This window comes from Gymnogyps californianus, chromosome 18 (assembly GCF_018139145.2).
Source record: "Gymnogyps californianus isolate 813 chromosome 18, ASM1813914v2, whole genome shotgun sequence".
NCBI classification, from domain to species: domain Eukaryota; kingdom Metazoa; phylum Chordata; class Aves; order Accipitriformes; family Cathartidae; genus Gymnogyps; species Gymnogyps californianus.
In genome coordinates, this window is record NC_059488.1 from 7909704 (window position 1) to 7937409 (window position 27706).

A 27706-nucleotide genomic window follows, 5' to 3' on the forward strand; every position below is an offset into this window, starting at 1 on the left:
TGGAATCATTAACATGGATTTACAAAGATGCCAAATTACATGGGTATTTTTGAAAAATTTTCAGAATGGTTAAAGACCGTTTTGCAAGGGATTTGAATGAAACCTACAAACCCAAGAGTAAAACTCCATTAATGTAGGATTCTGGTGGAGCTGACATCCCTGTGAGATGAACAGGGAATCAGGGTAGAGGCTGAAAGCCCCAGGAACGGCACAGAGAAATAAGTGGGTATACTGTGCTGTTGAGCTTCCAGCAGATCGTAAGAGATTCTCCAGTTCCAGGGGCCAAATTACTTCCATCTTGCATATGGGAAGGAGAAACACTACAGCCTACAAGAAAATTAAAAAGCAATTGTGATGGGAACCAGGCAGCATCTCCTCAATCTGATTACTTCCCATAGGCTTTCTGTGAACCCTGATGACCAAAATCCTCTACTTTGGTCACTATTTTTGAACAAAACTGAAGCAATCACAAGAGGAAAAAAAGAATCTAACAAGATGCAGTGACAATTAATTAACAATTTATCTAACGGCATGCCAGGTTTGGGGTTTTTTGAGTAATACTGGGGATATGTGGTAACCCTGACACGTTGGTAATTTCAGCGATGACTGACTCAAAGATACCCGCAATACACTTTAGATTGTTTGTACACTCATGTACATATATACATCACTGAATAATATAGATGCTTACATATTTTCTGTGCCTCTCTCTAAAGCTTGATGGTGAGAAATAAAACATAAACAAGTCAGACAGCAAGCTCTGCTCTCCTCTTGATTAGCAAACATACCTATCACTTCAACACAATAGGGGAACATAGTTTGTTGGCTGTTCAATGGCATTACAAAGTACATCAGCTGCCCTTGAACAGGAACAGTCACACTTAAAACAGCTGCATTAAAACTGTAAAACATCTTCCACAGACCAGAGGAAAAAAAAAAGGGGGGGAGGAAAAAAGGAAGAAAGAAATCAGTATTATTCTTATGTTGCTGTGGTACAGACAGAGTAGGTAATGAAGAACTCTGCAGTATGGTATTCCTTTTCACTCATGTGGAACTGTCTCTTGAATGTAGGCAAATTAATAACCTGTAATTGGAGGGGCACACAGTCTGTAAGTAACTAGCCAGAGGTCTCCTAGCCTTAAGCACATGACCCAACGGGCTATATAGCGAAGTAAAATTTAGAGCTTTTCTGATGAGACAGTCAATCTACATGTTTTAAGTAGATTATGAAGCACAAGAGCTTTGAATAATCAATTCCTTTTCAACATAAGCTTGTGTGAGTTTTCAACTCTGAAAGTTGGGGGAATGAGACTCCAGAGAGATTTTACTTTATCATTAGAGAAGTCCAAAGATAAGTTTCTTGTAAAAATTACAATGTACTACAGAGAGATATCTAGATTAGGTAATGTGGAAGCACATCTCTGTTAAAGTGAGAAATCAAGGTACAGGAGTAAAATTCACGCCTCAGAAGTAATGCTGCAGAGCCGCTGAGCTACAGTGATACCCTGTGCTGAGAGCACCGTACATAGCTGTGGACCAAGGTCACGGTGAACCTCAGAAACGGTATACATGGCAGAATGAGGCCACAGCCAGCTCCATATAGAAAAGTAATTCATTCATGAATATGTTCTTGCCTAACATCAATACCAGACACCGTAACTCCTTTATCTCCCGGCCTGTCTCGACCATGTTAATGGTCTAGACTAGGCAGCTGAATTAGCAGCTGCGGACCTAAGAAGTGATCTAATCAATTCAAGAGTATGATCAGGCAGGGTACAGGGAACAGAGGCTTAAAGCGCTGCTGTTCATGCTGGAACTGCCGCGTGGACACCTAGAGATTTTCTGTCTCCAGGGCTGTCAATCAGCACCTTCCAGCAGACCAATTAAAAAATAAATTTACTTCCCAGAGCTTCAAAGGTTTTCACAAGTATAAGGTACTTCTCATGAAAAGTACTTCCTCATGAAGCCCATAGGAGTGTGGCCTATTAGCTCCTACCCAACCCATAGATCTGCAGGACTAATAGAAAACCGTATCAGGCCATCAGTTGACAAAATCATACCATCTGCTCAAGACAAAAGTAACAGAACATTAAAGGCACAGTCTGAAATGCAAAAACACTACTTGAGAGATTACAGGGCACTATTCTCCAATAGCTTCAATGCTGTCAGTGCTCCAAGCTATACAATTATCATATTTAAATTGATTCCTCCTCCATATATTTCCCTTTAAAACAGACTTTTGAAGGGTATTGACTCACTTCTCCAAACCTATAAAACCTCGATTCTAAGTACAGCATAAACGCATTTGCAGATATAAATTGTCAGCTTTGTACTGTAAAAAGTTCAAGGTCCTTTTGACAATATTGTCCATTTACCCTTTATCCTTCTCTTGGAGATTTTATTTTTTTTTTTAAGCTAGGTCTGAAGACTTTCACAGCTAATTCAGACGCCTGAGGCTTGATCCCAGTACTTGACAGTTAACATCTTGCCCAGAATGTAAGCTACCGCCAAAGGCTACTTTCCTGGATTGTCCTGTCAATCCCAAATTTAGCAAAGCATGAGATTTGCTTATCTTATTGCTCTATAAACTCTGGATTATTCACAATGGGTGATTTGATTTGGGTCTTTCACAGAAGTATTCTATTTTCTTGCCCGCATTAAGGTCCTCAGAGATCGTATCAATTTGTTTTTAATGTGTTTGAGAACGATTTAACAGCGATTTACCATCACGTAGGTTGATCAATATTTTAATTTAACCCTGCCAACACGCCAGACTTGTGAAAACGGGCTGCTTTTCCATTTCATAGCACACAGCCAGTTTTGTAAATAACAAAAACCAACCCAAGTGTGTCTGCAGTGCCGGCGGCGGGAGGAAAAGGCCCATTTTTGCTCCGATGCAGTAAGGCGAAGGGGAGCCTTTCCTCCTCACCACGGGCTCGGCCGGAGGCCGGGGGCGCCCACCCCGCGGAGCCCCGGCGGGACACCGCCTGCGCCCGGCCCGGCCCCGCTCCGCTCCGCTCGCCGCCGCCGCCGCCCCGGTTGGTTGTTCTCTAGCGCCACCTGCCGGGCGCGGCGGGCAGCGCGGGGCGGCGGCGGCAGCCGGTACCCGCCCGACGGGCAGCAGCCGCCGCTGCGGCAGGGACTTCAACCGCCGAAATCTCGGTAATTCACGGAAACGGAGCCCGCTCCGGAGCCCGCTTCGTCCTCCTCAATTAGGACACCGCCGGGCTGTCCCGGGCAACCTGAAAGCGTCTCTGACGTCCTGATTATTGAAGCTAACGCGAAGCCGGCAAATAAAGAGGCAACGCAGCAAGTAACAATATTGACATGGCGTTTAGCAAAGTACCCTAACGCTTATTTAGTAATTTCATAGAATGGAAAATTTACACAGAAATACCGTCTCCACTCGCTCATTTTACATATACAGCACTGCTGAGAGTGGCTTCCTGTAAGAATTGGAATAATTATTTTAATACAGTAAAATAAATAATATGATATTTCATTTCCACATTTTAAATATTTTTGTTTCTTCGAATATATTAGAACTTTTTTTTTTAGCTTTTTAGTCATTTAAAATAGGAATTAGCTGTATTAAAGAGGAAGTGATGACATTTTTAAAGCAGGTACAATCCCAAATCATCAATCAAATGATACGTGATAAATTAATACCTTCAGAAATGCATGCTAAAGGAGTGCATCATGCTTTCTCACAGTTATCAAGCCAGAGATTCAGGAATCTACATCTGATCACATTTAGTGACTAGATAAGATTCCAGCCCCTTACACTGCTTTACCTGTTAGTGGCATCTTCAGATTTAGCAACGGAAATTCAATCCAAATTCAGTACCCAGCATACAAACACAAAAAGCTTTTTTTCCCCTAAAAATAGCCTCTGCGAGGTTGTCAGTGTCTGTGTGTATTTGCCTAATGGCCCAGGCTATCAGTGAGTCACAGGATGATCTAGTGGGCTGACATGAAGGTCAAGATCCAGACACCTGGGTTCCCATCCACGCTCACTCACCGATTGCAGCATGGCTCAAGCTGAATTAGGTTTTCTGCCTCAGTTTACCCACCTGCCAGACAAAAGCTACTCTGAATTACCTCACAGGGATGTTTCTAACCTGAAAGATTCTAAAACTAGTAACAAAATGTATATTTGTACTACTTCTTTTTACTCCTTCAGCTTCTGCAGAGAGAATACAGCTAGACACAAGACAGCAACCACAGTTCTAACCCATCTAACGCATCATTTCCATTATCAATCAAGTTCCCTATTTCCTCCTTATTTCTAAACCAGTTCAGCTCTACTGAAGAACACAGAGGCTTGTGGCAGGGCAGAATTTGGCCTACAAACCCCTTTTTGACAGTGATACTATTCGAAAAAGAATCAATTTGGTCTGATAAACATGGCAAAAAACATCTTGGCTTTCTATACCAAATACTGATTCACCATGTGATGAGAAGAGAGGACGTTAAGGGGTTTGTCGTCCCTTACCAGTGATGCCTGGTGCCAGCACGCACTCTAGATCCCCAACAGTGCGGTCAGCTGCCTAGTCCTGTGTCTCCCCTTACTGCTCCTCCTGACACCTACCAGCCACATTAAAGGGACATTCAAAAATGTAAAGTGATACACAAGAGCTATTAAATGTTTTGCTTGTCATTAAAAAAGTCTGTTTCGTACAGGAGCCTGATTCTATATGTGTGACACCCAGTGAAACAGAGCCAAGGCCAGAATTTGATGTTAAACTCCAAAGACCATAAAAGGGGATGCTGCCAATACACAACATGCTTTTCCTCCCGGTTTTCTTATAAAAACTCACGTGATTTCCCCATCCCAAACTCCAAACAGAAAAACCAACAGAATTGAAGTCAGCAGCCCTTTGCTGAAGAGCTAGTGCTGCAAGAAGAGTAGCAGGAAAGGAAACACCACTTTTCTAAGTTTTTAAGAATGACTGTCAGCAATAAAGATCAAAATAAATATAAAAGATTAATACTTAGCATTTATATTGTGCTTTGCTGTTTAAAAGCCCCTGATAACCATGAGGCCCTGTATGGCCAAGGGCCACAACCTCACTCAAATCCATGAGGGTTTGTGGCATTTTGGTGGCACACAATGATGCCCGCTGACCAAAAATGGGATCTGTGGGCATCTGATACGTTTTAACTTACAACCTGTTTTGCTCCCTCCCTCATGCAAACCCACAGACTCCAGCAGCACTATCCCTGTGAGCTATGATGCCTAATATTGGACTATCCATACTCCAGTAACAATAATAATGGTGAATACTGCTGCAAAACCAGGAGACTGGCAAAATTTATGTAGGCAGACCATATCCACTAACTGACTGATTATCACAATTGCTTCAGAAAACAACTGCACTAGAGTCTTAAATAAAACCACATTTATTTTGTCTGGTCTGGCTTCCATGGTTGGCTTTTTGGAGTGGTTTTTTGTTGTTGTTTTGTTTTTACTCTTGAATGGGGTGGCCTTTAAAAATGTCTTTGTAGACTGAGTCTCCCAAGTGTTACTTCAGCCCTGAATATCTGCTAGCCAGATATGCCAATTCTGATTGTTGCATGTTGTGTAGAATAAAGAAAAATATACTCTAGATTTTCAAATAAAGGAAAAGGGGACTAATTTATCATATTGTAGTGAATCAACACATAAAAAAGTAAAATTCAGGAAAGAAGATGACAACTTACTGCCTATATGCCTTCATGTAAAACTTTCTATTCTACAACCTTGCATCTTTTATTAAAATATGGACACCTAAAACAGAAAAAAAAAAATTTTAGATTTTATTTTGTTCTCTTGACCACCAATTTTCTCCTAGCAGGAAAAAAGACTGCTACCTATTTTCCATAAAAAAACCTTTGTAGCAGTCCCAGAGGAAAAGTCAAAAGTTTGACTTGAAAAACGGAGCTACTTCAAAAGCATTGTCAAACAGAGGTGAAGGTTTCTTAAAAATGCATAAATTAAAGTATGGTGTATTCATAAATATCTCCGTAACTTTACACAGTACATTTGTGATTGAGGTGCACATATAGGTGAACATATAGCATCATTATAAAACTAACTTAAATAAAGTAGAAAATCAATTTATTAGCTACTGTTTGGGCTCTGTGTGTGTGTGCGCGTGTGTGTGCATGTGTGTGAAAAATGAAAGAAAAATGGAGAGTTTTTTTCAATAATAAAAAGGGAGTTGCACTGCAGGGCCCCTAAAGCTTGTGAAAAATTAAACTCGACGGATTCAAACTGTCCTATTTCCACTTCAAAAGAGAAGAGGCACTGAGCTCTTCCCAACTTATCTTCAAACGCCAAGCACCCTAGAAAGTTTCTTTAAAAAAAATAAAGTCTCTAGTTCCCCCAAGCACTGTACCCGTTACTGTAGCTGCTGTCTCTCCCTCTTCTAATTATACCCATGTGAGTCTATTAATCAACTTGTAAATTATTTAGAGAGCCATGCGCTGTCTTCAGCTAGTACAAACACACTGCATGCAAAGACTTGCTGAAAACCAATGGAGCTCCCAAAGGGTCTCTCTCCAATGTTCAGACAGCTTGCAGCTCGCCAGTACAGTGCTGTTAAAAACAAGAAATAACACTAAGCTTACCTCCTCAGATATAAAGATTTATTCAGCCTTTCAACTCTGAAACTCTTTGCAAGTTTTTAACAAAGAGGAAGCCGCTCTATTGTCAAATATGTACTTCACACTTAGTGATGAGAATATTAATTTGATGTCAAAAAAAAAACCCAAGTGCTTTCAGTGAGACTGTGATCACAATCACCAGGGGACCCCAACTTTCAGAGGCTACACCAAAAAGCACCCCTTTAAAACCATTCCAATTTAAAATAAGGGGTGGAAAAAAAAAATCTACATTTGTACAGTAATGGTTTTTATTAGAAAATAGGAGAAATTAGGGAATTCCAGATTTTACCCCCCACATGCAGACTGCCATTGGGGACAGCTTCAGATATTACTACTTAAAAAATAGAAAAAGGAAGGGGAAAAAACAACACAGATTGTGTGTGTTCAACTCTAACAGGCTGCAAACAGTGCAATGTTATCTGTCTTCCATGAATCAGCCCTCTTTACCACCTGAATCTTCATTTTGGTGGAAAAAACAATTACCCAAACTAATAGCAGTTCTTCCAGCTGAAAAGCAGAATCTTACTGGTTTGAGAGTGTTCTTTTTTGCCCCCTGCTCTTCATGCTGTTTTCCTGTCATCTCACTTCTCTTGGCTCCATTTATTGCAGCCTTGCAAACAGATATATTAATTAGCGGTGATCACTCCATACTATTTCACCATGAAAACACGGAAAATTGAACAGCAGAATGGCATGCAAATTTCTTTTCAGCTGATTGATGACCTTTCCTATTTTTGTGATGCCCTCAATGCCAAAATGCTTCTGCTTCTATTTTCATTAATAAAATGCAAACATCTCAAGGGGCAAACACCAGGGACATTTAGGGGGGGAAAAAGCAGCTATGCCTTCTGCATTTTTTTTTTCTCCCAGGGTATAGGATTCTGACAGACACCTTTAAAATGGTGAACATAGATCCTGCAGATGGAACTTTAAATTAATGCGTGCCCATGTTTTCAAAGAGACAGGTCCAGAAGGCAGTCTAGCCCTCCTCAGAATTACAGCAACCTGGGGACACGAATTCTGCATAAAGGTCTTCATCAAGCCTGTGGGGTCTATGAATGGGCTATCTACATATGCATCATTTGTCCACAGCCTGAATTACTAGAAGGCGAGGACCAGTCTCTTCACAACATTTCAGAAGGAATCAAACTGAATGAATTAATTTATGTGAGTTGTCTTGCTGCCTATGGAAGGCTTCTGGCCACTACACTTACCTCTTACTCCAAATGGAAGTCTTCCCAGGCTGCCCAAGCAAATGGTGTGTGCTAAATTTAGCATTAGACCAAGATGTAAACTAACTGGAGTTAGTGACCAGAAGACTGGTCTCACACTCCAATGCTGGTAATTTTCTGCCCTGAGTATAGTTAGCAATAATTGCCCAGTGTTCAGTGGAAACCACAATATCCTAAAGGAAAAGTCTGTGCATTTCAGACTGGTTGTCCAAAGAACAACTCTATGTTTATGACAGACAGAAACCAGTCAGGTTGCTGAACTTTTCACTGAAAATGCATTTTTCAATATCTAGTGTGTACCAACTGTAGACGAGAATGTCCTGGGAATTAAAAAATTAATGGGCTCAAAAATATCTGTGCTACCTTCATTAAGCAAAATAAATTACCATATACAAAATTGAGAAGTTTGACAAAGCAGGAGATAAGGTCTTTATGAGACAGCAAACACTAGAAAATACAGAAAACGGGAATGCACTGAGTTGCCTTCTGGGGTGAATAATAGAATTGCCTGGGCTGTTCTTGAAATACATGTTGTATACATGAAGCAGCAGTACAGGAAAAAACAATACAAAGAATGTTTGTGAATCCTAAAACCAAGAAAAGATCTGAGTTAGTTAGAACAGAATAGACAGTGGACAGCCTCAACAACTCAATAATAGGTTAGTTTTGAACAAGCTGGTTTTTGAGCCTTTTTATGACACCACAACGTAGCCTGTTGGCGTATCTTAAATGACTAATTGTATGCAATCAACTGTGTCCACAAGAAGGGAAACCACACTGAGATCAGTCCCCAGGGCAAGCATTTTAAGAATATATGAGGCATGCCCTCAAGATTTTATGGCCCTAGTTTCATTTTGACTAGGAATGATTTGAGCGCAACATTTCTCATGGTCTGTCTTTGGTTCCAGGGTATTCTGCGATAATATCACTTGCATCATTCCTTGCCCAAAGGAACAACTAAGCTTACTTGGTACATAACTAGAAATGCAATGAAAATTTTGAAGTTCTAATTGCTTTTCCAGTTATAACACTGTCTGCTATTGACTAAACTAACTTTTCAAATGTGATTTTCTTGAAACAGAATGTAGTCAATAATAGTGTAAGAATCTTTCCTCTGTATTAACCTGGTTGTAACTCTGTAGCAAGACAGCAAGGATTCTTTGCCCATCTTTCCTCTTCAGTAGGCTATGTTATTTCATTTTCTCCAAGCCTCTTGTGAGGGCAGTAATGAATTCTTGTTAGTGTTTACTAATGTAAATTCATTCTTTGTTATCCCTGGGAGAGGAGGATTAGCAAAATGACAGAACTTATTATTTCTGGTATTGCTATATAATATTTATTTTTATTAAGCCCTTAACTTTGTAGTATGCCCCACCAAATAAAAGATATGTGCATACAAGCAAAAACTAAGGGAGAATTTTTTAGCACAATGCACAGAAATATAGCTATGATTGCCATTAACAGTCAGAAGCATTGTACAGCTTTATCCTTGCATGCTATATTAAAACAAATAATCTAAATCTGAAATAATTTCTAATTTGGAGGAATAAAGGAATTACAACTTCAATTTCATTTTCCTGAAATGAAAGCAGCTCCCTTGGACTATGGATGTGCATATTTTTAGGACTGGCTAAAAATTACAATCTGTGCAATTATTTTACTCTACTGGGAATGCTTTTGGTATCTTCTTTAAGGAACTTTAATGGTTAAGATGAAGTTTATAAAATACGCAAAGAACATTTTAGTAAAGAAAGCTATTAAAGGACCTATCTTTGAATAAATAGATCATCCAAACCCCCACCTCAGCCATAACTGACATTTAGAGAGTGAGGTATTTACAGTGTCTGTCCTCTACTTCACAGAGATGAGAAGAAAGTGAAATTACAGTATACACATAAGATTCTGAAATTAATGGATACCATGAAAAAGACATGGGACCAGAGCTTAAAATGATCTCCACACGTGAGTTAGACAGCATACACAAGTAGCCACATTCAGGTCAATCAGACTATACACATGAAGAATTTATTCCCATACATGAAGATCTAGGATCCATTGCAATTAATATACACTAAGATCTCTTGCCTTTGAGTTAAATGGCCATTCTGATTAGCAGTATCTCTAAATCAGAAAATCCTCTCCTAGATCTCTGAGCCTGTGTTACACAGGACCCAGCTTCTCTCTTCCAGGCTGTAGAGATTCATGCTTTCCACTCCCGTGGTTCCCACATAAGCTCCTAGTCCCAGCAATATGGTGGCTGCCACAGAAAATTAATGCATTGAACTAGCTGAGTTACTGTATTACGAATAAATGCAATCCATTCACTAGAGATGAAGTTTAGCGTTAAAATGAATTACCTTGTGGCTTGATAAAGTGACTGACAGAGGGATAGAACACTCAAAGCTGCAGGCTGCCAAAGGTCTTTTTGAAATGCTTAGAAAGTACTGAATCTCTTGGTATGGTATCAAGGGAATCTCAGTTAATTTTATAGGCTCAGGTTTCAGATCTGTGTAATTCACTCTCAGAATTAAGCTATTGTGCAAAAAAGGGGACTTTCAAGCATTCCACGTCACCAAATGACTTTCCTTGCCAAAAATAAAAGACAATGAAGATTTCTCTTTGCTCAGGGGGGGTTTTCTCAAAATTCCATTAATACTGAAGCTTAACCGAGATTTCTCAATCTTCAGCAAGATTGTCTCCCTATATTTGCGTCATTGGTAACCATTTGGCCTGTTGCCAGAAACAGAACTGAAAGTTCCTCTTCCAGGCCATTGTAATTTGGCAAAATAAACATTCTTCCACCCTACTGAAATACAACTTATCCTTTAGAACCACTGATCTTTTTCGGATTTTTAATACCCACCACATACAGAGAGCTATCCTTGTGCAAGACAACTAACAAACATATAAGTTTAAGCTGCTGCCCTAAGGAGCTTACAGTATTTATGATTTATCTGAAATCACTGCAGAGCCTACCAAAAGCAAAGTATGCTTAGATATTCTTTGTGGTAGTCCCCTCCTACAACCAAAAATGGTGACAGAAATGAAGTGCAAAGAAACTTTATTTTTAAGTTTAAAATATTTGCGTGAAAGTAGAGGAATCTACAGTAGCATTCTAAAAGTCAAAATCCATGTATAAAAGCAGAGTCTTTATTATAGCCCACTTGAAATAAAAATGAAACACAATACTATGCTTTAAATAATAGTTTAAACATTTTAAAATTATACATCTATATCAGAATTCTGATTTTGATTTAGAGATAAAAACATGGAATTCAAATTTTGGAATGCGTACAAGAAATCTGAATTTCACTGGAGCAATTAACTATTTGCTTTGAAGATATCTAAGAGCTTAGAAATCCAGCTTCAGTTACGCAGTGCTACAAATCACATGTAATGAATGGAATTAATCAACTTCCAGATTACTCTGATATAACTCAGATTAGAATCTGACCAAGAAAAACTCACTTACAATTTATTTTTCACCACAAATTTGTAACTACAGTGTAATGAGGCAACAACGTGCCCTACCTGGGTATCCATTGTCAATATAAGGCTTAATGAGTTCTCCAAGTTTTGTCTTGTCTGCAACAGCTTCCTTTAGCAGTTGCCCACAGCAAACTAACAGGAAGGAAGAACAAAAAAGACACAAGGTTAAATTTTAAAAAGGAAGCAACAAAGAAAAGAAAAAAAACCCCAGAAGCTGCATACTGGAATAAGGTCACTGAATAAAATAAAAGTTGCAGGTTTTTTGGGTTTGTTGTTAGGATATATTTTTTTTTTGGCCAAGCAGAGCAAAAAGCAAAGAGAGTGAGCAGGGGAGAATACTGAATAAAAAAGAATACATTTGGCAAAGAACATATTAAAAACAGAGATAGAGAGAAAGATATTAATCAAATATGTTTCTGAAATAGTAACTCAAGGGATTGCTAGTGGTTTTCACTTTTTATAAACTTCTAATTACTGAATAAAGTTACACCTGCTGAACAGCATCTGAACCGCACTGTTGGAGGTGCAGGATAATACGCAGTTCAAGGAAGAGACTCTCTGGATCATTTAATGATCATGTAAGAATTATATTTAAAAAACTGTGCTAATGCAATATTATCATTGACTTCAAATACACAGAACACCAGAAGATGCAGATTTAACGTTTTAGTCAGGACAGTTGTACATGAAATACTGCTACTTTGGGCTTGGATAGCACTTTCTGACCAAATTTATTGAGTCTTACTGCCCCACGCGAGTTAGATACAACAGTCCTGACCCTTATTTTACAGAGGGGGAACTAAGGCATGGAGAGGTTACACAACATCACAAGTCCTAGTTTCAACTCAGTTTTGACAAATATTAGATAACAGTCACTCTGTACATTATTGCATGACCTTTCAATTAATAATCGTAAGTTGATTCCACTTTTTCTGAATCAATAGCACCAACATCTACAGCTGAACTGACTTTAATGGCAAAAGAAGGAAGCCCTTTCATCTGCTTTATTGCTGTTAATCACACTGTTTGGCAAACAAGATTAAGAATACGCCACAGGAACATTTCTTGGACAAAGCTGATGAAGTTTAATGTTTAAGTGACGAGGGATGAACACAAACTTTAACAGTCACTAGTTGTCCTGCAGAAGCAAATTCATATCCACAATAAATGGTGTAAAAACATAACAGAAACTCAGTGCATAGACCCCAGCTTAAGACAACTAATATGTTTACACCTAAATTCAATCCAATTCATGAGACTATTTAAAAATAGGATTAAATTTTTAAGCCTGTGCTTCAATCCCAATGGCCTAATTGGAAATTAAGTATGTGCTGAATACTATTCTGAAAAATGATGGTCTTCCAACTCTGTTTTAAATACTTAATTCTTCTAATATTTGGTTTACAGTATACTTAAAATAAAATTCAACATATGGGTAAAGCAGTGGTAATGGTATTTGGTAAAAAGTGCGGCAACTCTCTCATATAGTAGTTACTGTAAAAAAAAAAAAATGCAAATTTTGACCTAGATGAAAACACTATCAAACTTGCAGTTTTAGAAATAAAGTAAAAAAAATAATATTCAGAAACACGAGAACAAGTTAATTTTCTTTTAACACATTCAAACATGTTTTATTTTTCATTAAGCCAATTACACAATTATTAAAAATACAGCTTTGAATAAATCTACAAATATTTATTTTTAGTATGAAATTATAAAACACAGCAATATTAAAATAACTGATAGCATAAATTTTCTGTTAATTTTATTTGTACTTATCAGTATTGTAATATAGATTTTTAAATAATCTAAATTTACCTTTTTCAAGTTCACTGGATATCATTTTAGTCATAGTCATGTATTTTTTTTAAACACTAAAATAATAATAAAGATTTAAAATACAAAAATACTAAACCTAGAACCCCAAACTGATAGGTAGACAGTTTCATAGCTGTTTCTGTGCCTTTAATGGAACTGCACAAACCTACGATCTAGCCATTACTTGGAACATTTATATGGAAAGCATATGGCTTTTTCTGAAGGTTCAAGTTTGAACTTGAAAAAATTTATTTCTTTTCTGAGCAGATCTACTAAACCTGTAACTGAAAACAATACTGCTCAGATCTTGAAGTTATTACTCACATGTAAAGCCAAATCCAGGTTCCATGAAATCTTTTGACTTCACCAGGAGTTCAGGGAAGACGCTAGCAAACTGGCACATCGCTATGGACAACTGAGTGAGTTCCACTAATTAAAGAATCTCCCAAAGATAATAAATCACTACCTACTTAATTCTGATTTTTTCATTTGGTATACGTTGAAAGAATACTAATGAAACAAACTTGCATTTTACTTAACAAAGAGGATATAACTAATGAGCAAATTTTACAGATATCAGACATTTGTTTAAAATAATTTATGGCTACTCCACTATTAGAAGACATATAGAACATGGACACATATTGCATTGATCCTATCACCAAGCTGTGTATTCATATTATAGGACTTTTTAACATTAGCATGCTAACCATGAACAAGCCTCATACAGAATTTTCTGGGCCTCCTTTACAAAATAAAGAGAACGCACTTTTAAATAATTGCTTTGTTTTCTAATAGAAAACAGAAGCACAGAACCTGAGCCTTCATTAAAGTTCAGAGTAAATTCTATTTTAAAAGTGCCCCAATTTTGGTCAGACAGCTGAAACTGCAAAGACATTACTCATGATCCACTGATCCACAGAAGAATTCAGAGCACTACAGGAATCTAACACATGGAAAAATACTGATGTAAAGGGTATAAAAAATGATGACTAAAAAAATGTTAGAGCGGGTTTGTCACAGAATATATGCTCTATTGGTTTATATTTCTCCATTGAAATACTTTTCACTTGCCTCAAAAATTTGACAGCCATAGCATTGGACAAACAGAGAAATTTTATGAGCAAGTAAGATAGACAGTAAAAGATAAATGATCAAAAACAGAGAAAGGCGGAATTGAGCAAAGTGCATATTTACTGAGAACTTACTGTTGACAACACCGTATTTCTGAGCTATTAGTGCTGCCTGCAGGCTCTTCCCACTGCCTGGGGGTCCACAAAAGAGAATCCGTGGTGTAAAGGGGGCGGCTGATCGGTGCCGTGTTTGGACGTAGGTAAGAACTAGAACATGAGAGAAAGGCAAGAAATACAGTTTATATCCTATTTCTTTTAAAAAAAAAAAAAAAATATATATATAAACATTGATGAACTTCTCTCAAATGTCAAGCCATTTTAAAGAGTAGATTCAATTATTAATTGCTCTTTTACCATGTTGTTTTTAGCAGAAGTAATTTTTGCTTGAGAGGTACAATTTTACCATGCAAATTATAGAGGAATATAATTACATTTAATACTTTCTGCAGTTTATGAACAAATATTTAAGTGTAAAAACTCAGGATGTTAAATTAATATGACATTTATCCAGTAACAGACTCCTAATTACAATATTATAGACTTGTAGCATAGGATGTCACGACACAGTATGGCATTGACAACACATAACAGAGTATGATTTTATTCTTTTGTCCATCATTTTTGCATAACATGTAAAGGATAGTTGAGCTTCTCTGTCCGATTCCACTCTGTTCGCTGGACATCATTCTTCTACATTTTGTATCGCGTAGGAAATACTACATTCAGGTCAATCCACAGATTACAAGAGCTTTGGAAAGACTACAGGACATGTGAAGAAACATCATCATTGCTGTATTATAGAGATCTGAACTTTGTTACAAACTCAAAAGACAACCTGATAGATCACCAAGAAGCTAAAAGAAGATGTGGCTTGGCAGTGAGGACAAATTAGGATCGTATTTGGACACAGCCAAACGCTCTTACTCCCCGTGCTCCTTTTATGGCTAACAATACTAGTGAAGAGAGCAGCTTCTGCACAAGCTGTGCAAGCTTTCCAGGGATCATAGATTCAAATGCCAAGGCTAAACTTCATGCCACCGTACCCTGACTGCCACAGTTACCCATGATTAAAGCAGCATGGGCACACCTACACAGGCTTTGATTTCCTCTGTAATTGCAAAAGATACAATATAAGTGTTAGCCCAGACATCTTCAATTCAAATAAAAGACTCTCTAGACTAAAAAGTCCTTGCAATAAAATGGTATTTTAGTCTAACAAATAGGACAGGCTTAGACATTAATGTTTATACGAATCATAAGCCCGTATTAAAAAAAAACACAGATGGAGAACATCATAAGGACCAGTATTTTAACAACCATTGCTAACACATTGCTGTATACTAACAATTTTTCTGAGGGCCCTCTGCTAGACACTTTGGTATCATTATAAAATCTTTTCGTAATAAAGAAGCACCTCCAGCAAACTCCAGCCCTGCTATTTCTCGATAGTGGACCTAAAGTATTGAGAAACTAACTCAAACCGCAACCTCATGGGATCGTATACATCTCTTTCTCCAGTGCCACAAGCTTTACTGGGGTACTGCACTGTACAACTGAATTTGATGTCACATATCCTAGCATGTGTTAGCAGTAATTGCACTAAAGTTTAAGAGTTCACAAAATTTCATAATTGTATGAAACAATCCATAATAATATTAATACTGATGAGAGATCTCCTCTTTCTTTTTTAACTCTATCTGTAGCAATAAAAATACTTAACAAAAAACCTGGAAAATCATAACAGAAAACAGTGTTTGCTGCATAACTTCCTAAAAACCAAGTATCAGCTACCCAAGGAGTGCTCTAGTTACTCTGAACATTTTCCATAACCCAGTGTATTGAAAAAGCACAAACATTACAGGCAAAGCACCCTGCTTACAAATGATGCTTAATTTGCAGTAAATAACCAAGTTAATTAGGAGTAATGATCCCCTAGACAGTCTCCACATCTAATTATTCTTTAAAAAAAAAGTCTGGCTGCTTGATGCACTGCAGAAAAAAGATCTAGAGAGGATTTTTGCATTCCAGTTTTCAATTTATCTCACTACATTATTAATTAATAATAATTAATATTCAGGCACTCACATTTTTATTTACAATTCAATGCATGAATTCTTTATGAATGATGATATGAACTTTTAAATTTAATTAAGTAATTTAGAGATAATTAATGTGTAAATTCAGAATATAAACTTCCTACTTGTTTATCTTAAAAGTGCAGCTCTTGTTATTAAAAAAAGACCTTTTTGAGATGCAAAATTACTGGGATATAACAGATCATCTACAGACTGACAGCTACAAAGTACATTATCAATTGGTCTTTCTGGCAGTTTCCTTCTTCTCTTCTTGAAGAATCAACATTAAAAGTCAGATTGCATTACAGTCAAGCAAAGGCAAACAAGAATTGTTGAACAGAAAAGCTACCAGCACAAACATCTTTTAAATAATGAAATGTTACTGGCTTTGAACTACTCCCACTTCTTGTTATCAGACTTGTGGAAGGTACTAGCCCTTTGGGAGATTAACAACCGAGCCACAGTGCAGCCTTTTAGAAGAGACTCTTGCAGAAATAACCATGACATTTGCTCTACTGAGTCAGCTGTTCCTTGGCAGGACTGTGGAACTAAGACTTTCCAGTTATCTGCGCTTACTCTAGTCCTGTAAAATAATTACCAGGAACAGCCCAAACGCTGTACTAGAGAGAACACAACTCAGCTGGGAGCCATCTGTGTTGACTAATCCTAATCCTACAAACTGTCTCTAATGGCTAGGAACTACCTTTCAAGTAAGAGTTTATCAACTATCAGATTTGCCATAAAGGTATATATTTACCCTGTGAGAGGACATCCATGGAAGGCTGGTCTGCATTGATTGATTTCAAAACTTTTTGGTAGATCTGGAAAACCCCAGGGAAGTTTCTGTGATGTTCCAGCAGTTTCTTTGACATCTCCTGTTCAGATAGATCCTCTGGTTTCACCAAACGTTGCTGTACCAGCGGATCACTTGGCCAGTCAAAGGTTGTATGGTACACCTCTGGAAGTTAGACACTGATTAGGAACTAAGGGGATGATTTAACAGGTCTTGCTCAGGTCCAAAAGGTTTCCTAAACAAAATCAAGGTCTTTGTTTAAGCTTTATATTGTGGCACGAGCAATAACCTGTGCACTTCCCTCGCTACTTGTACTGACACCTGGCTATTACTCTGCAGATGCACAGACAGGAAGCGGCCAAGGTAAATGTCCACCCATGTGGCCAAGACGGCATGATGAGTAAGAACCAGGAACTGGGGATAGCTCCCCAAATTCTTAGACTGAACCTTAAGCAAGACCTTGGATAAGCAAATCTCCTTTATAGCAAATAAAAGTAATTTCTTTAGTTAAGAACCTCCCTCCTAATTGACTCCGAAAACATCCAATGTGATTTTTTTATTGAGCAATGTCAGGACTTTGTTTCGTGATGGATGATTGATAATGATAGTCAACAGACAATACAGAGCTAAGTCTATTTGACAGTCATTTAATGGAAGATACCTAAAAGCATACCTGCACCTCAGAAAAAAAACAGGTTCTAACAAAGATGCATAGCAAAATGTAAGCTCATATGGACAGGTCTAACCTTCAAATATTCTGTACTGCCATAGTCTACTGTTTGCAGGCTCAATACTGAACTTTACGTTTTCCCATATCTTATCGGCACAGAAAATCATGCAATGTCAACAAATACTTTTTCCAATCCGTTTATATTTATAATTATAAATTCCTACCAGTTCTTGAAGGGATACCATTTAAATTTTAATCCCACTGATATTACAATGTTTCTGAGACCAAGCAACACTCCAGTTTCTAGTGGAGATCAGGAACAAACACATACTGCACCTTCTGTGAAGGGATCAAGCCTTTTCCCACTGTTCCTCTCAATCAGCACAGTGTCTGGAGCATAAAGCACAACTAGGCACAAAAAAAAAAAAAAAAAAAGAAAAAGAAGAAAAAAGAAAAAAGGGTAGCTCTTGTTAGTTACTTGCTTTATTTCATATAACTGTTTAGATGGATCCTAGTATTAAAGATGGATGAATGTATTTCAAGCACATTTGCCTCATTCTCCTTTCCCAGTATTCTACCTGCAAATACTCCACTTCTAATCAGAATTTTGCTCCAGCTCCTAAACAGTACAGTGGGATAAAATATACATTAATCCAGTCCAGCACCCATGAGTGCTAGCTGTCCCCGTCATCCATACCAATTAACAAGGTTCTCCCTCACTTGCATTGTATCTGGAGCCTAGGATGGAACTACCTACAGATCGCTCGAGACTGATTCTCTTCTATACCACAAAATTACTTTTCACCCAAGTACTTTGGTAGTGAGACCAGTGAAACTTATTTTTTGATAACCTCACAGAAAAGTGTTCAAACTTGATTAGAAAGCATCAAAAGATGGAGACTCTGTCAGTTCCCTAGGTTGCTTTTGGCTAATCATCCTCACAGTTAAACACTGTAATTTAATTACTATTTTCAGTGCATTTGATTACAGGTTTCTAACAAGCTCTTCTTATGACTTTCTTCTCTGTATCAAATAGCTCTTTCAGACGCTTTTCTCCCTATTAAGGTACTCATACACCGTAAATCTCATCTCCTCTCAATCTTCTTTTTGATTAACTAGACAGACTGAGCTTTAAGATTCTCGTTCAGGTCTTGGTTGCACAGATATAATTGTGAGCAAAACTCAACTTCAGATGTTATTAGCTATATTAAAAATACATGCAAGTACTAGACATTAAACATTTTTGCCTAACTCTATTGCAGTGATTCTGAATTCTTCATTAACAGTAGAATCTCATCCAAATCAAATCCAAAGTGACAATTCATCAAGTTCGCTAACATTCTGTTCACTATCCACTGGCAAGCTCTACATTTATCATTTTACACTGTATTCCACACAATCGTAACAATTCCTTACATTCTAAGTAGGTCCTCTAACTATATTAATTTGGGACAACTGGCTGCTTCTAGATGGCAAGGGCAGCTGTCAGGGTCTTGTCTACCAGCACTTTGCCAGTAAACAAATGTTCCTCTCAAATCAAGTCAGATTCTACCCATGCTCTGAAAGGTCAAGCTTAAAATCATGATGTTTCCACTTCACTTAGTGGAGTAAAGTTTGCCAAACTTGCATTCTCTAATTCAACAGAAGGATGAATTTGTATTTAGTACATGAGGAATTGTTTTGGTCTGAGAATAAAGGCTGATTTCTAGAGATGGAAGTCAGAGAAAACTTGGACCCACTCCTAGAACAGAAGCAAAGCTACATATAGCTGCTCAGAGACACTTGCTGGAGTGGTCCTGAATTTACAGAACTCTAACGTGTAAGAAGAAAAGGGTTCATGTGTGAAAGACAAGGGTTTAAAGTCCCACAGGTTACCTCAAGTTTTTGAGTGAATCTGAACCATACTGAAATATCTGCTGTCTGGTGACTCCGGTGTCTTCAGTATTGGTATTTAATTTATTGAGGATTTTGGGGGAGAAAAGCCTATAGTCTTTCCTACTGGATGCAATCACACATAAACCTTGTACTGCTTACCAACATGCCTAGGAATGATGCCAGATGATTGCAGCATCCATGCCTGTTCCTGATTTTCAGGGAAGCCTTCCAAAATCCATCCCTATTGAACAAAAACATGAAGCAGTTATTGATCCTGGAAGAGAAAAAACGAAAAATTAGCACTAAATATCAATGCTATTTGCACAAAAATTACCTCATTCTGATCCCACAACAGCACAGTATTTGTTATGGATGCTTGTGAGAGAAGAAAGCAAACATGGAGCACTGATATTTTTGTGAAATGGTATGCACTAACACCACTGCCACAGAGCAATGGGAACTTAGGTATTGTAGCAATGAATTTTTTTTTCATGTTTCAATCTTAAAAAAAAAAAAAAAAAAGAAACTTCTATCTTGAATAAAAACAACCCAAAACAATTTCTACAGTTTTGAAATATTCAAAAGGATACCAGCCCACACTGTGTATAAAAAAGAGGCTAAACAAATCTAAAGACAGATTTAATGCCAAGAACACTGAGGAAAATATGCACGCTTTCATTATTTTCTTAAATTATACAGGAAAACTCACAGTAATGGAACCAGCATTCCCAAAGCTAATGAAGCAACAGAGCAAAAGAAAGAAAAAAGAAAAAAGAGCCTTTTGCTCCCTTAAGTCCTTGTTATAGCCAGCTAAGTGTTGGATTGAGCATCTTTAAAAAAACATTTACAGATCTGTGAAATACTGTAGGAGAGCTGCAGCCTCACTCAGTTGCTGTCTGATGCAGTATTTGAAATCTAATCCACTTCCCAGTCTCAAGTCTGAATCTTCTGAACATACTCTAATTTATCTGTTAGTTGCTTAACCACACGTCCTTGTCACTATATCCTATACCTCAAAATAACTTCGTGATACTACGACAAATCTGGAAACCATCTTTGTACTGAAATAAAGAAGATATTTTAATATTGCATTAGCTAGCAATCATTATCATCTCCCACATAAATTTGAAGCTCTGTCAGTATGGGGTCCAAAGGTTTCAGAAGTATTTCAGGGAAACATGTCGCCATGACTTCTGTAGGAGGAAATTGGGACAGTCCAATTATACAAGACAATAGAGTAGACTATTTAAAATTCTTTAATTAGCCTGGTTTCAGGAACATGTCATCTTGCTGATATCTGTAGAAAATAAGAGACTCAAGTAACCGCAAGCCGTTTTTGCCACTCCTAGTGTTTGCTCTATCGAATTAGAATGAACTGCTGTCTAAGGTCACACAGGTGCTGAGAAATCCATTTATCCCTTGGGACTTGCAGGAGGCAAGGCCACACAATATTTTTAGCAGTATGCTAGGAACTTCAGCACTAGTTCTGAATATATTGTGCCTGTACAACATATATATATATATATATATATATAGGCCCAGATCCTCTTCTGGGGAGAAATGGCATCAGAGGTCTGAAGCCAATAAATCTATGCCAATTTACACAGACTACAAATCTGGCCCATTTTCTCCACTCCAAGTGCAACGCTTTTGGAAACTAAAACAAAACAAATGAAAAAAAGCCACCCCACAAAACCATTGCTTCTGATGTCACTACAGTTTATTGCTCAAAATCACATACTGAGCAACAGGCAGTAAACACAATATTGTATTTTAACAATGTATAGCAAACTTCAAGAGGTTTATATACAAATTTCAAAGGTCCTTAAAATAGGCAATAAGCAATTTTATAGCTAAAAGTTTTTGCAATGTAAGAAAACATAGCTCAATAAATAGCTTCCTGCAACAAATACATTTTAAGGCATTAAACAAATGCAAAATAAACACACACTACAAAAATAGTTAGCATTTGGATCTTATTTCCAAAGGTCTCTGAGTTCCAGGGTATCAGTCAGTCCCTAATTAGAATACATTATCCATCTACTTGACACTTCAGTGAAATGTCTATTCCACCACAGAGCTGCAGCTTTGTTCAGAACAGGTTTATTGATATTCTGCTGCATTCCCTCTCCATACCCCCAGTGGCTTGGTTCTGTTTTATCACACATCAAAAAGGCCGTATGCTCAGGGCACCCCATGCACAGCTCAGAGCTGGAGGTCTGAACAGCTGCAAGTAGTATGGTATCACAGGAGGGACAAGCTCCAAGCAGATGTCACAGATAAAAAAAAATAAAAAAAAAGAGTAAAAAGGGAGTGTGGCTTGGGAACGAAGCAAGAGGAAGCAAGACACAGCAGAGCAAGACCTGACTTAAAATATGCCTATCATGCTTTATGCAAACACTGGTCTTTTTTGCCCTCCTGACTATCATTAAAGTGTAATTAGTAACTTCACATGGTAAATTTGTTTCTTTAAGAAGCCATGTATTTTTTGTTCTTGATAGCAGTAACCTTACATCCATGCATGGATTGCACCTTATCACATCAAGGGTGGAACAAAGGCTAAAAGTGAGTAATTCCACGGTGCCTTTACTCTGTGGTCACTGTTCCCTCTCTTTCAGCTGGAAACTTCAGTCCTTTCCCACATGAAGACTGCTGTAAATACAGCATTCTGCTGTTGCCTTAATGCCAGGTGAAGTGCTCCTTGGAGACCCATGCCATGCTGAAAATCAGCAACAAGGAAGTACTTTCAAAGCCATCACTTTCCTCTGCGGATTTAAGGAATCTGGAGAAAAGGAAATGCTCAAGGTCATTCCCAAATGTAAATCTTTCCTTTGCTGGCACTACTCTCGGCTATAATACCAAGCCTACATACTTTCACACTTTCCACCCCAATAATAATGACTTGGGTATTCAAGTTCTCTCTTGTTATTTGACCTTTACATCCTCAATTTTTTTTTAATTACAAAATCCAAAATTGACACTGCCTTAGAATAATGAAAAGGGACAGTGCAAAGAAATAATGCTGAATTACGTGGCACATCTGAAAGAAACCTCAGCCACAAGCATAAAGATCAAAGGTCATGAATGCTGCTGCCTTTAAGAAAACAAGTCATCACAACAGAGTTTTTCCACATCATCATTCAGTATTTTTGAAAAAGTATTACATGCCTTTCACTCCCATCTGAAGAAAGGGGACAGACAATAATGCAAAAAAATAATATCAGTAATGGCTTTGCCAGTATGGATCTAAAATTTCTGAGATTTTCAGAGAACAGCAGACTGAGGAGCGCAGTAGAAATATTGTCAACCCAACTCCTGCAGTCCATCAACATTAGCAGTATGGATGATGGAAGAAGCTCAAACTTTACCAAATTTCCCATTAGAAAGAAACCTTTTATTCCCCACATTATTTTTGTAGGTTGAGTAAGCTGCAAAGCTATTAAAAAACCCCAACACATTCTTCTTGGAAAACAAAAAAGATGGTGAAAAGGCAGATTCTCTCCCCAGATAAATCTATGTAATATCACTATCCTTGCATGGAGATTCACACAGACAACGTGATGATCTTTATCTGCCAAGGTAAACCCAAAAAGAACCAATAGCCATTGCTCTCTATGCCTTCCCTTTCAAGGATAGCCACTACCCTTCTGAACTGTTTAATACCAATCAAAAGTAATTCTGCCAGTTCTTGTGTGAATCACCGGCCTAAGCTTAGTTTCAAAATGGTCCTAAGACATCAGTAAGGTTGCTCAGCTCGCTCTCTCACAAAGTCATTATGTAGCAATCTCTTCACCAGCCTTCTCCAGTTCTATAAATTCCCTCCACAACACCAGCAGTCAGAGGTGCCGTAGCCAACATGTACTAACTCTGTAAGATGAAAAGTCTTCATATCAACTTCACAAGTCCCAGGTTCTAACATAATGCTTGCAATAAGTTTTCTGCGTATGCTGGAAGACCTACCCGTCTGATCCCTCGCAGTCCTGACTACATTTGTATTAGAAGAACACATAACACAGAGTCTCAGCAGAGCTGTTGATCAATAAAAATGTTCTCCTTAGAGAATGCCTGTGACATCTATAAACCTGTGAGTGTCAAAACAATGGTACAAAAAATTCCATATTCCTACTGTCAGTGGGATGAAAGCTGTACAATTAATGCCAAGCCAATGACACCACAAGGAGAAATAAAACAAACAGCTGGTGGTACTATGGTCCAACATACGGCTCCTAATCTATTAACATTTTCAGTAAAAAAATGCTGACTCATGTTTTGAAAGAAATGGCATAAATCCGTTCAATGATGTAAAAAATCCACAGTATTAATTCTATTTCCAATCACACAAGGAAAACATTGCAATTAAAATGCATAGATCCCCTTTCAAATGGAAAAGACATATACAATGTAGAGAAGTTTTAGTGACCACGAACTACTATCTATTAATTAAAAGATTTTTAATAACCATCACAACTTTGAAAAGTCAATTATGTGTTCTTCCTAAAAATAGCAGAAACCTTAACTAGACCAATAACATCCACTCCATTGTTGCTGAATGTCAGGGATGCTTTATAAAGGTTTTTTTCCCCCTGCTTTTGTAAGACATCCAGCACTGATTCAGTGTTGCTGGTGATAACAACAGGAACATAAAATGTAGGCAGGACACTATGCAGCTGTTGGCATTTTAACCACCCTGTCACCTTACTCAGAGTTTACATGACCTAAAACTTAAAAAAACAGTCACTGAGAGATCCTTCCCTCACTATTAAAAGGAGAACTAGAACCATGCCAACACTTACAGAAAGCATGGGGCAAAAAAGCGTAGGGTGGATGCAGCCTTTGGAGAGCAATGGATTTCGCCCATACACTGATGGTTAGTAAAACTCACTTTAACAGTATCACAACAAACACGAGAAAAATTAGCTGTTGAAAACATACCTTCTTTTAATCAGGCAAAGAGACTTATGTGAAAAAATAAGCATGTTGGAGAGGTTTCAGAGCTACTGTTATAAAAGCCCTAAACTGAAGAGTTATTCACCTACTTGCTAGTTTACAGCAACTACTGCCATCCAACAGCTCTCCTCCAGATAGCATTAGAGGACAGATTGCCCCAGCAACTACTACCTTTGAGAGATCATGTGAGAAAATATTTAACCCAAACTATTGAAAATACCAGGGGTACCCTGGCATCTTCCCTATCCTACCTGCTAACTACTAAGCCCAACCAGAGAAGCTGTTAGTGTTAAGCTGAGGGGATCTGTGGTTGGGGTCTGAAACCAGCCTAAAGCCTAGCAGTTAGCAGTCAGATGAGCAGTTTCTCTCTTGGGTTTTTCATCTTTCTAACTTACTTTCATTTCTACAGGTTTAAAGATATTTTAAACATACTCACTAGAGGAGAAGTTTCACTTGAGAGAGATGTTCCATGTCTTGCCACAAGGACAAGGTAGTAAATCATACAATCACCTGACTTGCTGTATATCCATGATATCTCATTGCACTGCTTACAAAAAAAATGTTGACATTCATAGTCTTTTTTTGCTGTTTATTTGCTAGCATATCCAGAGCTGACAATATTGGTTTCTCAAGTGTTCCTCAGCTACACTCTTTAATTCAAAATGCCACAAAAATGAACAAGATGGTACACCACATGCGTGTTTTTAAACAGGTTCTCCTGCCAATTGAAAGGCCTAAGTCCTGTCTGAATTTAGTACAGATAAGCAAAGACATTAAATACTACCAGATATTTGATCTGGAGTGCTAAATAACTATTATGAGTCAAAATAAAATAAAATAAAATAAAAATATCTCAGCTAAAAAGACCTTCAAGAGAAACCAGACAGACCCATATAATTCAAGCACAGTGACTAGTAATGCAAAAGTTTAATTCTACTTTGCAAATTCAAAATTAATAGATCAATTATGGAGTAAGGTATGCAGTATTTTATAGAGAAAAATTGATAACCCTTAGGTTTTCTGCCAATCTCTTTACTCCTTTCTTTCTAAGGATCCAAAATGCGTTGTTTCAATCTCCCAGATGATGAAGCATGGAGCAAGAAACACAGGATCCTAAAACACACAAAAAATGGTCCATTTGGAAAAGAAGGGGAGGTGGTCGTGTCCTTATACATAATGAACTAGAAAATTCTTCCAAAGTCTTCCCAAGCCTCGATCACACCAGTGTAGCAAGGGAACTCAAAGAGAAACAACAGCTAGGTTTAAGAAGAAAACAAGAGCTTGAACTAACAGCAGTGTGCATTTTGCCTAAAACCTGTGTCTCATCTGCATGGTGAAGTAGATTTTATTCGTTCACAATAAGTGGAAAGAAGGCAGAAGGGGGCATCAGAAAAATCCACACTTCACAGTTGAGAGTTGCCATTACATTTTAAAACCCTAACATCTTAGCAATTCCCCGTGTAAGCAAATATTGGTGTCGTTTAAAAGCACAGGGTTCACCTCATCACTATGTTACTCCAACATTGCAGGAATTCAACCCCATGAATGTCAATGGGATTTATATCTGGTACAAATCTAGAATAATTTAGAGATGAGCTAGGTTTCTGTTTCATGAATTTCCCTTCATAAAAACAATTGCTCACATTTTCTTTGAAGGAGGAGGGGGAGGCCTATACTGTCATTTGCAAATATGTATGGGAGCCAATAATGCATCCCAAAGTTTTCTTACACTAAGTCTCGTTAAACCTGCATTTAGCTAAAAATGCAATGAAATCTTCAAAAATCACTCACATAAACTTATTTTTACTCCTTCAGAGCTTTCTCTACTGATGGAAAAGGACTTTTATAGCAAGATACTTCCCAATGCAAATAAGAGCACTGTCATGCACTCTTCTATGACCTGGCAAAAGAACAAGATTAGCTGGGCAAGGAAAGGTTTGTTTTAGCTTAATGACTTTTCTCAGTAACATTAAACACCAGCAGGTAGTATTCCAAATTAAATTCTTGTGCAACCAGTGGATTAGATAATGGGATAGGTCAAAGTTTAGCTGTTGCTAGTTCTAAGCTACTGCTTAGAGAGACCAGCATACTACCTATTTTGCTACAGCTATATGCTCGCAACAGAAATATGACACAGACAGATGTCCTCCAGCAAACCTCTCAGGCAGGAACAATTTAAGAGATTACATCTCCAGCTATTCATTACCGTCCTGATCAAGTTATCCTTTCCACAGTTCATACACTGTAATTGACCATCTGATCTAGCTTACACAAGGCAGGTCCATTGAAAGCCACTTCCATCAGTAGCTTAAGCTAAGATAGTTGACTTTGCACTGAAGCACGTGAAGACTTCTTTGGCAATCATTCACATTATCTGAGTTCTAAAAGCCGAAACCTGCTATCAGGGACAGAAAATTTTTTCAGTTCTTCTTGCTAGTTTTGTTGATGTTTCTCTGCTCCTATAGACACCTCTGTGCTACAGAATTACCATCTTAAAAACTACCAGGCAATGGCCCAGCCCCCAAGATGATTTCGTTTTATGTGGATGGAAGGATCCAGTCTGCAGATCATTGCAGACTACACCAAAAATCACGGAGACAGAGAAGGAAGTACAAGACATAAGGTTTTCAGCATTTCCAGTTTCTTCCAGTGCCTAATGCTAAGAAGCTTTAGGAAGCAATTTTCACACTTCAATGAGATGCTAATTACCAGCTCTGCTTTATTCAGCCAACAAGGTAGATGATGATGATGTTGAGAAGCAACAGATTTTAATAAAACTATGAGCCTTGCAATATCTCTACGAGGTCAGGAAGTACTAGTTATCCCCTGACCCAAAGGTGTGGGTGTGACAGAGTGTCCTGAAAACACGTACTATTCATCTGAAAAAAGCTGTTCAGTCCTTCATGAACGTAACACCTACTTTGGACTGGACTTTTTCCTCTCAAGAAATGCATCAAATAATGTGCAGTCTGTGTTTTGGCACTGTTTAGAAACAGGGTTTTATCCATTAGATTAGTATGTCTCTT

The 27706-nt window shown here is 37.9% G+C and overlaps 1 protein-coding gene across 3 annotated transcripts in view; it reads right to left on the reverse strand.

Annotated features, from left to right (window-relative positions):
• Positions 1-27706, reverse strand: part of AK8 (adenylate kinase 8) — a 73204-nt gene that overhangs the window by 30696 nt on the left and 14802 nt on the right. For 2 of the 3 annotated variants that reach the window (XM_050907936.1, XM_050907938.1), the window contains 5 exons: positions 19893-19974; positions 18195-18266; positions 17153-17353; positions 14396-14527; positions 11412-11501 (listed from right to left, as the gene is read on the reverse strand). In XM_050907936.1, the coding sequence (XP_050763893.1) occupies positions 11412-11501; positions 14396-14527; positions 17153-17353; positions 18195-18266; positions 19893-19974 (577 nt within the window). Of the gene's footprint in view, positions 1-11411; positions 11502-14395; positions 14528-17152; positions 17354-18189; positions 18267-19892; positions 19975-27706 lie in introns of all 3 variants that reach the window. The other variant, XM_050907937.1, reaches the window with a different exon arrangement.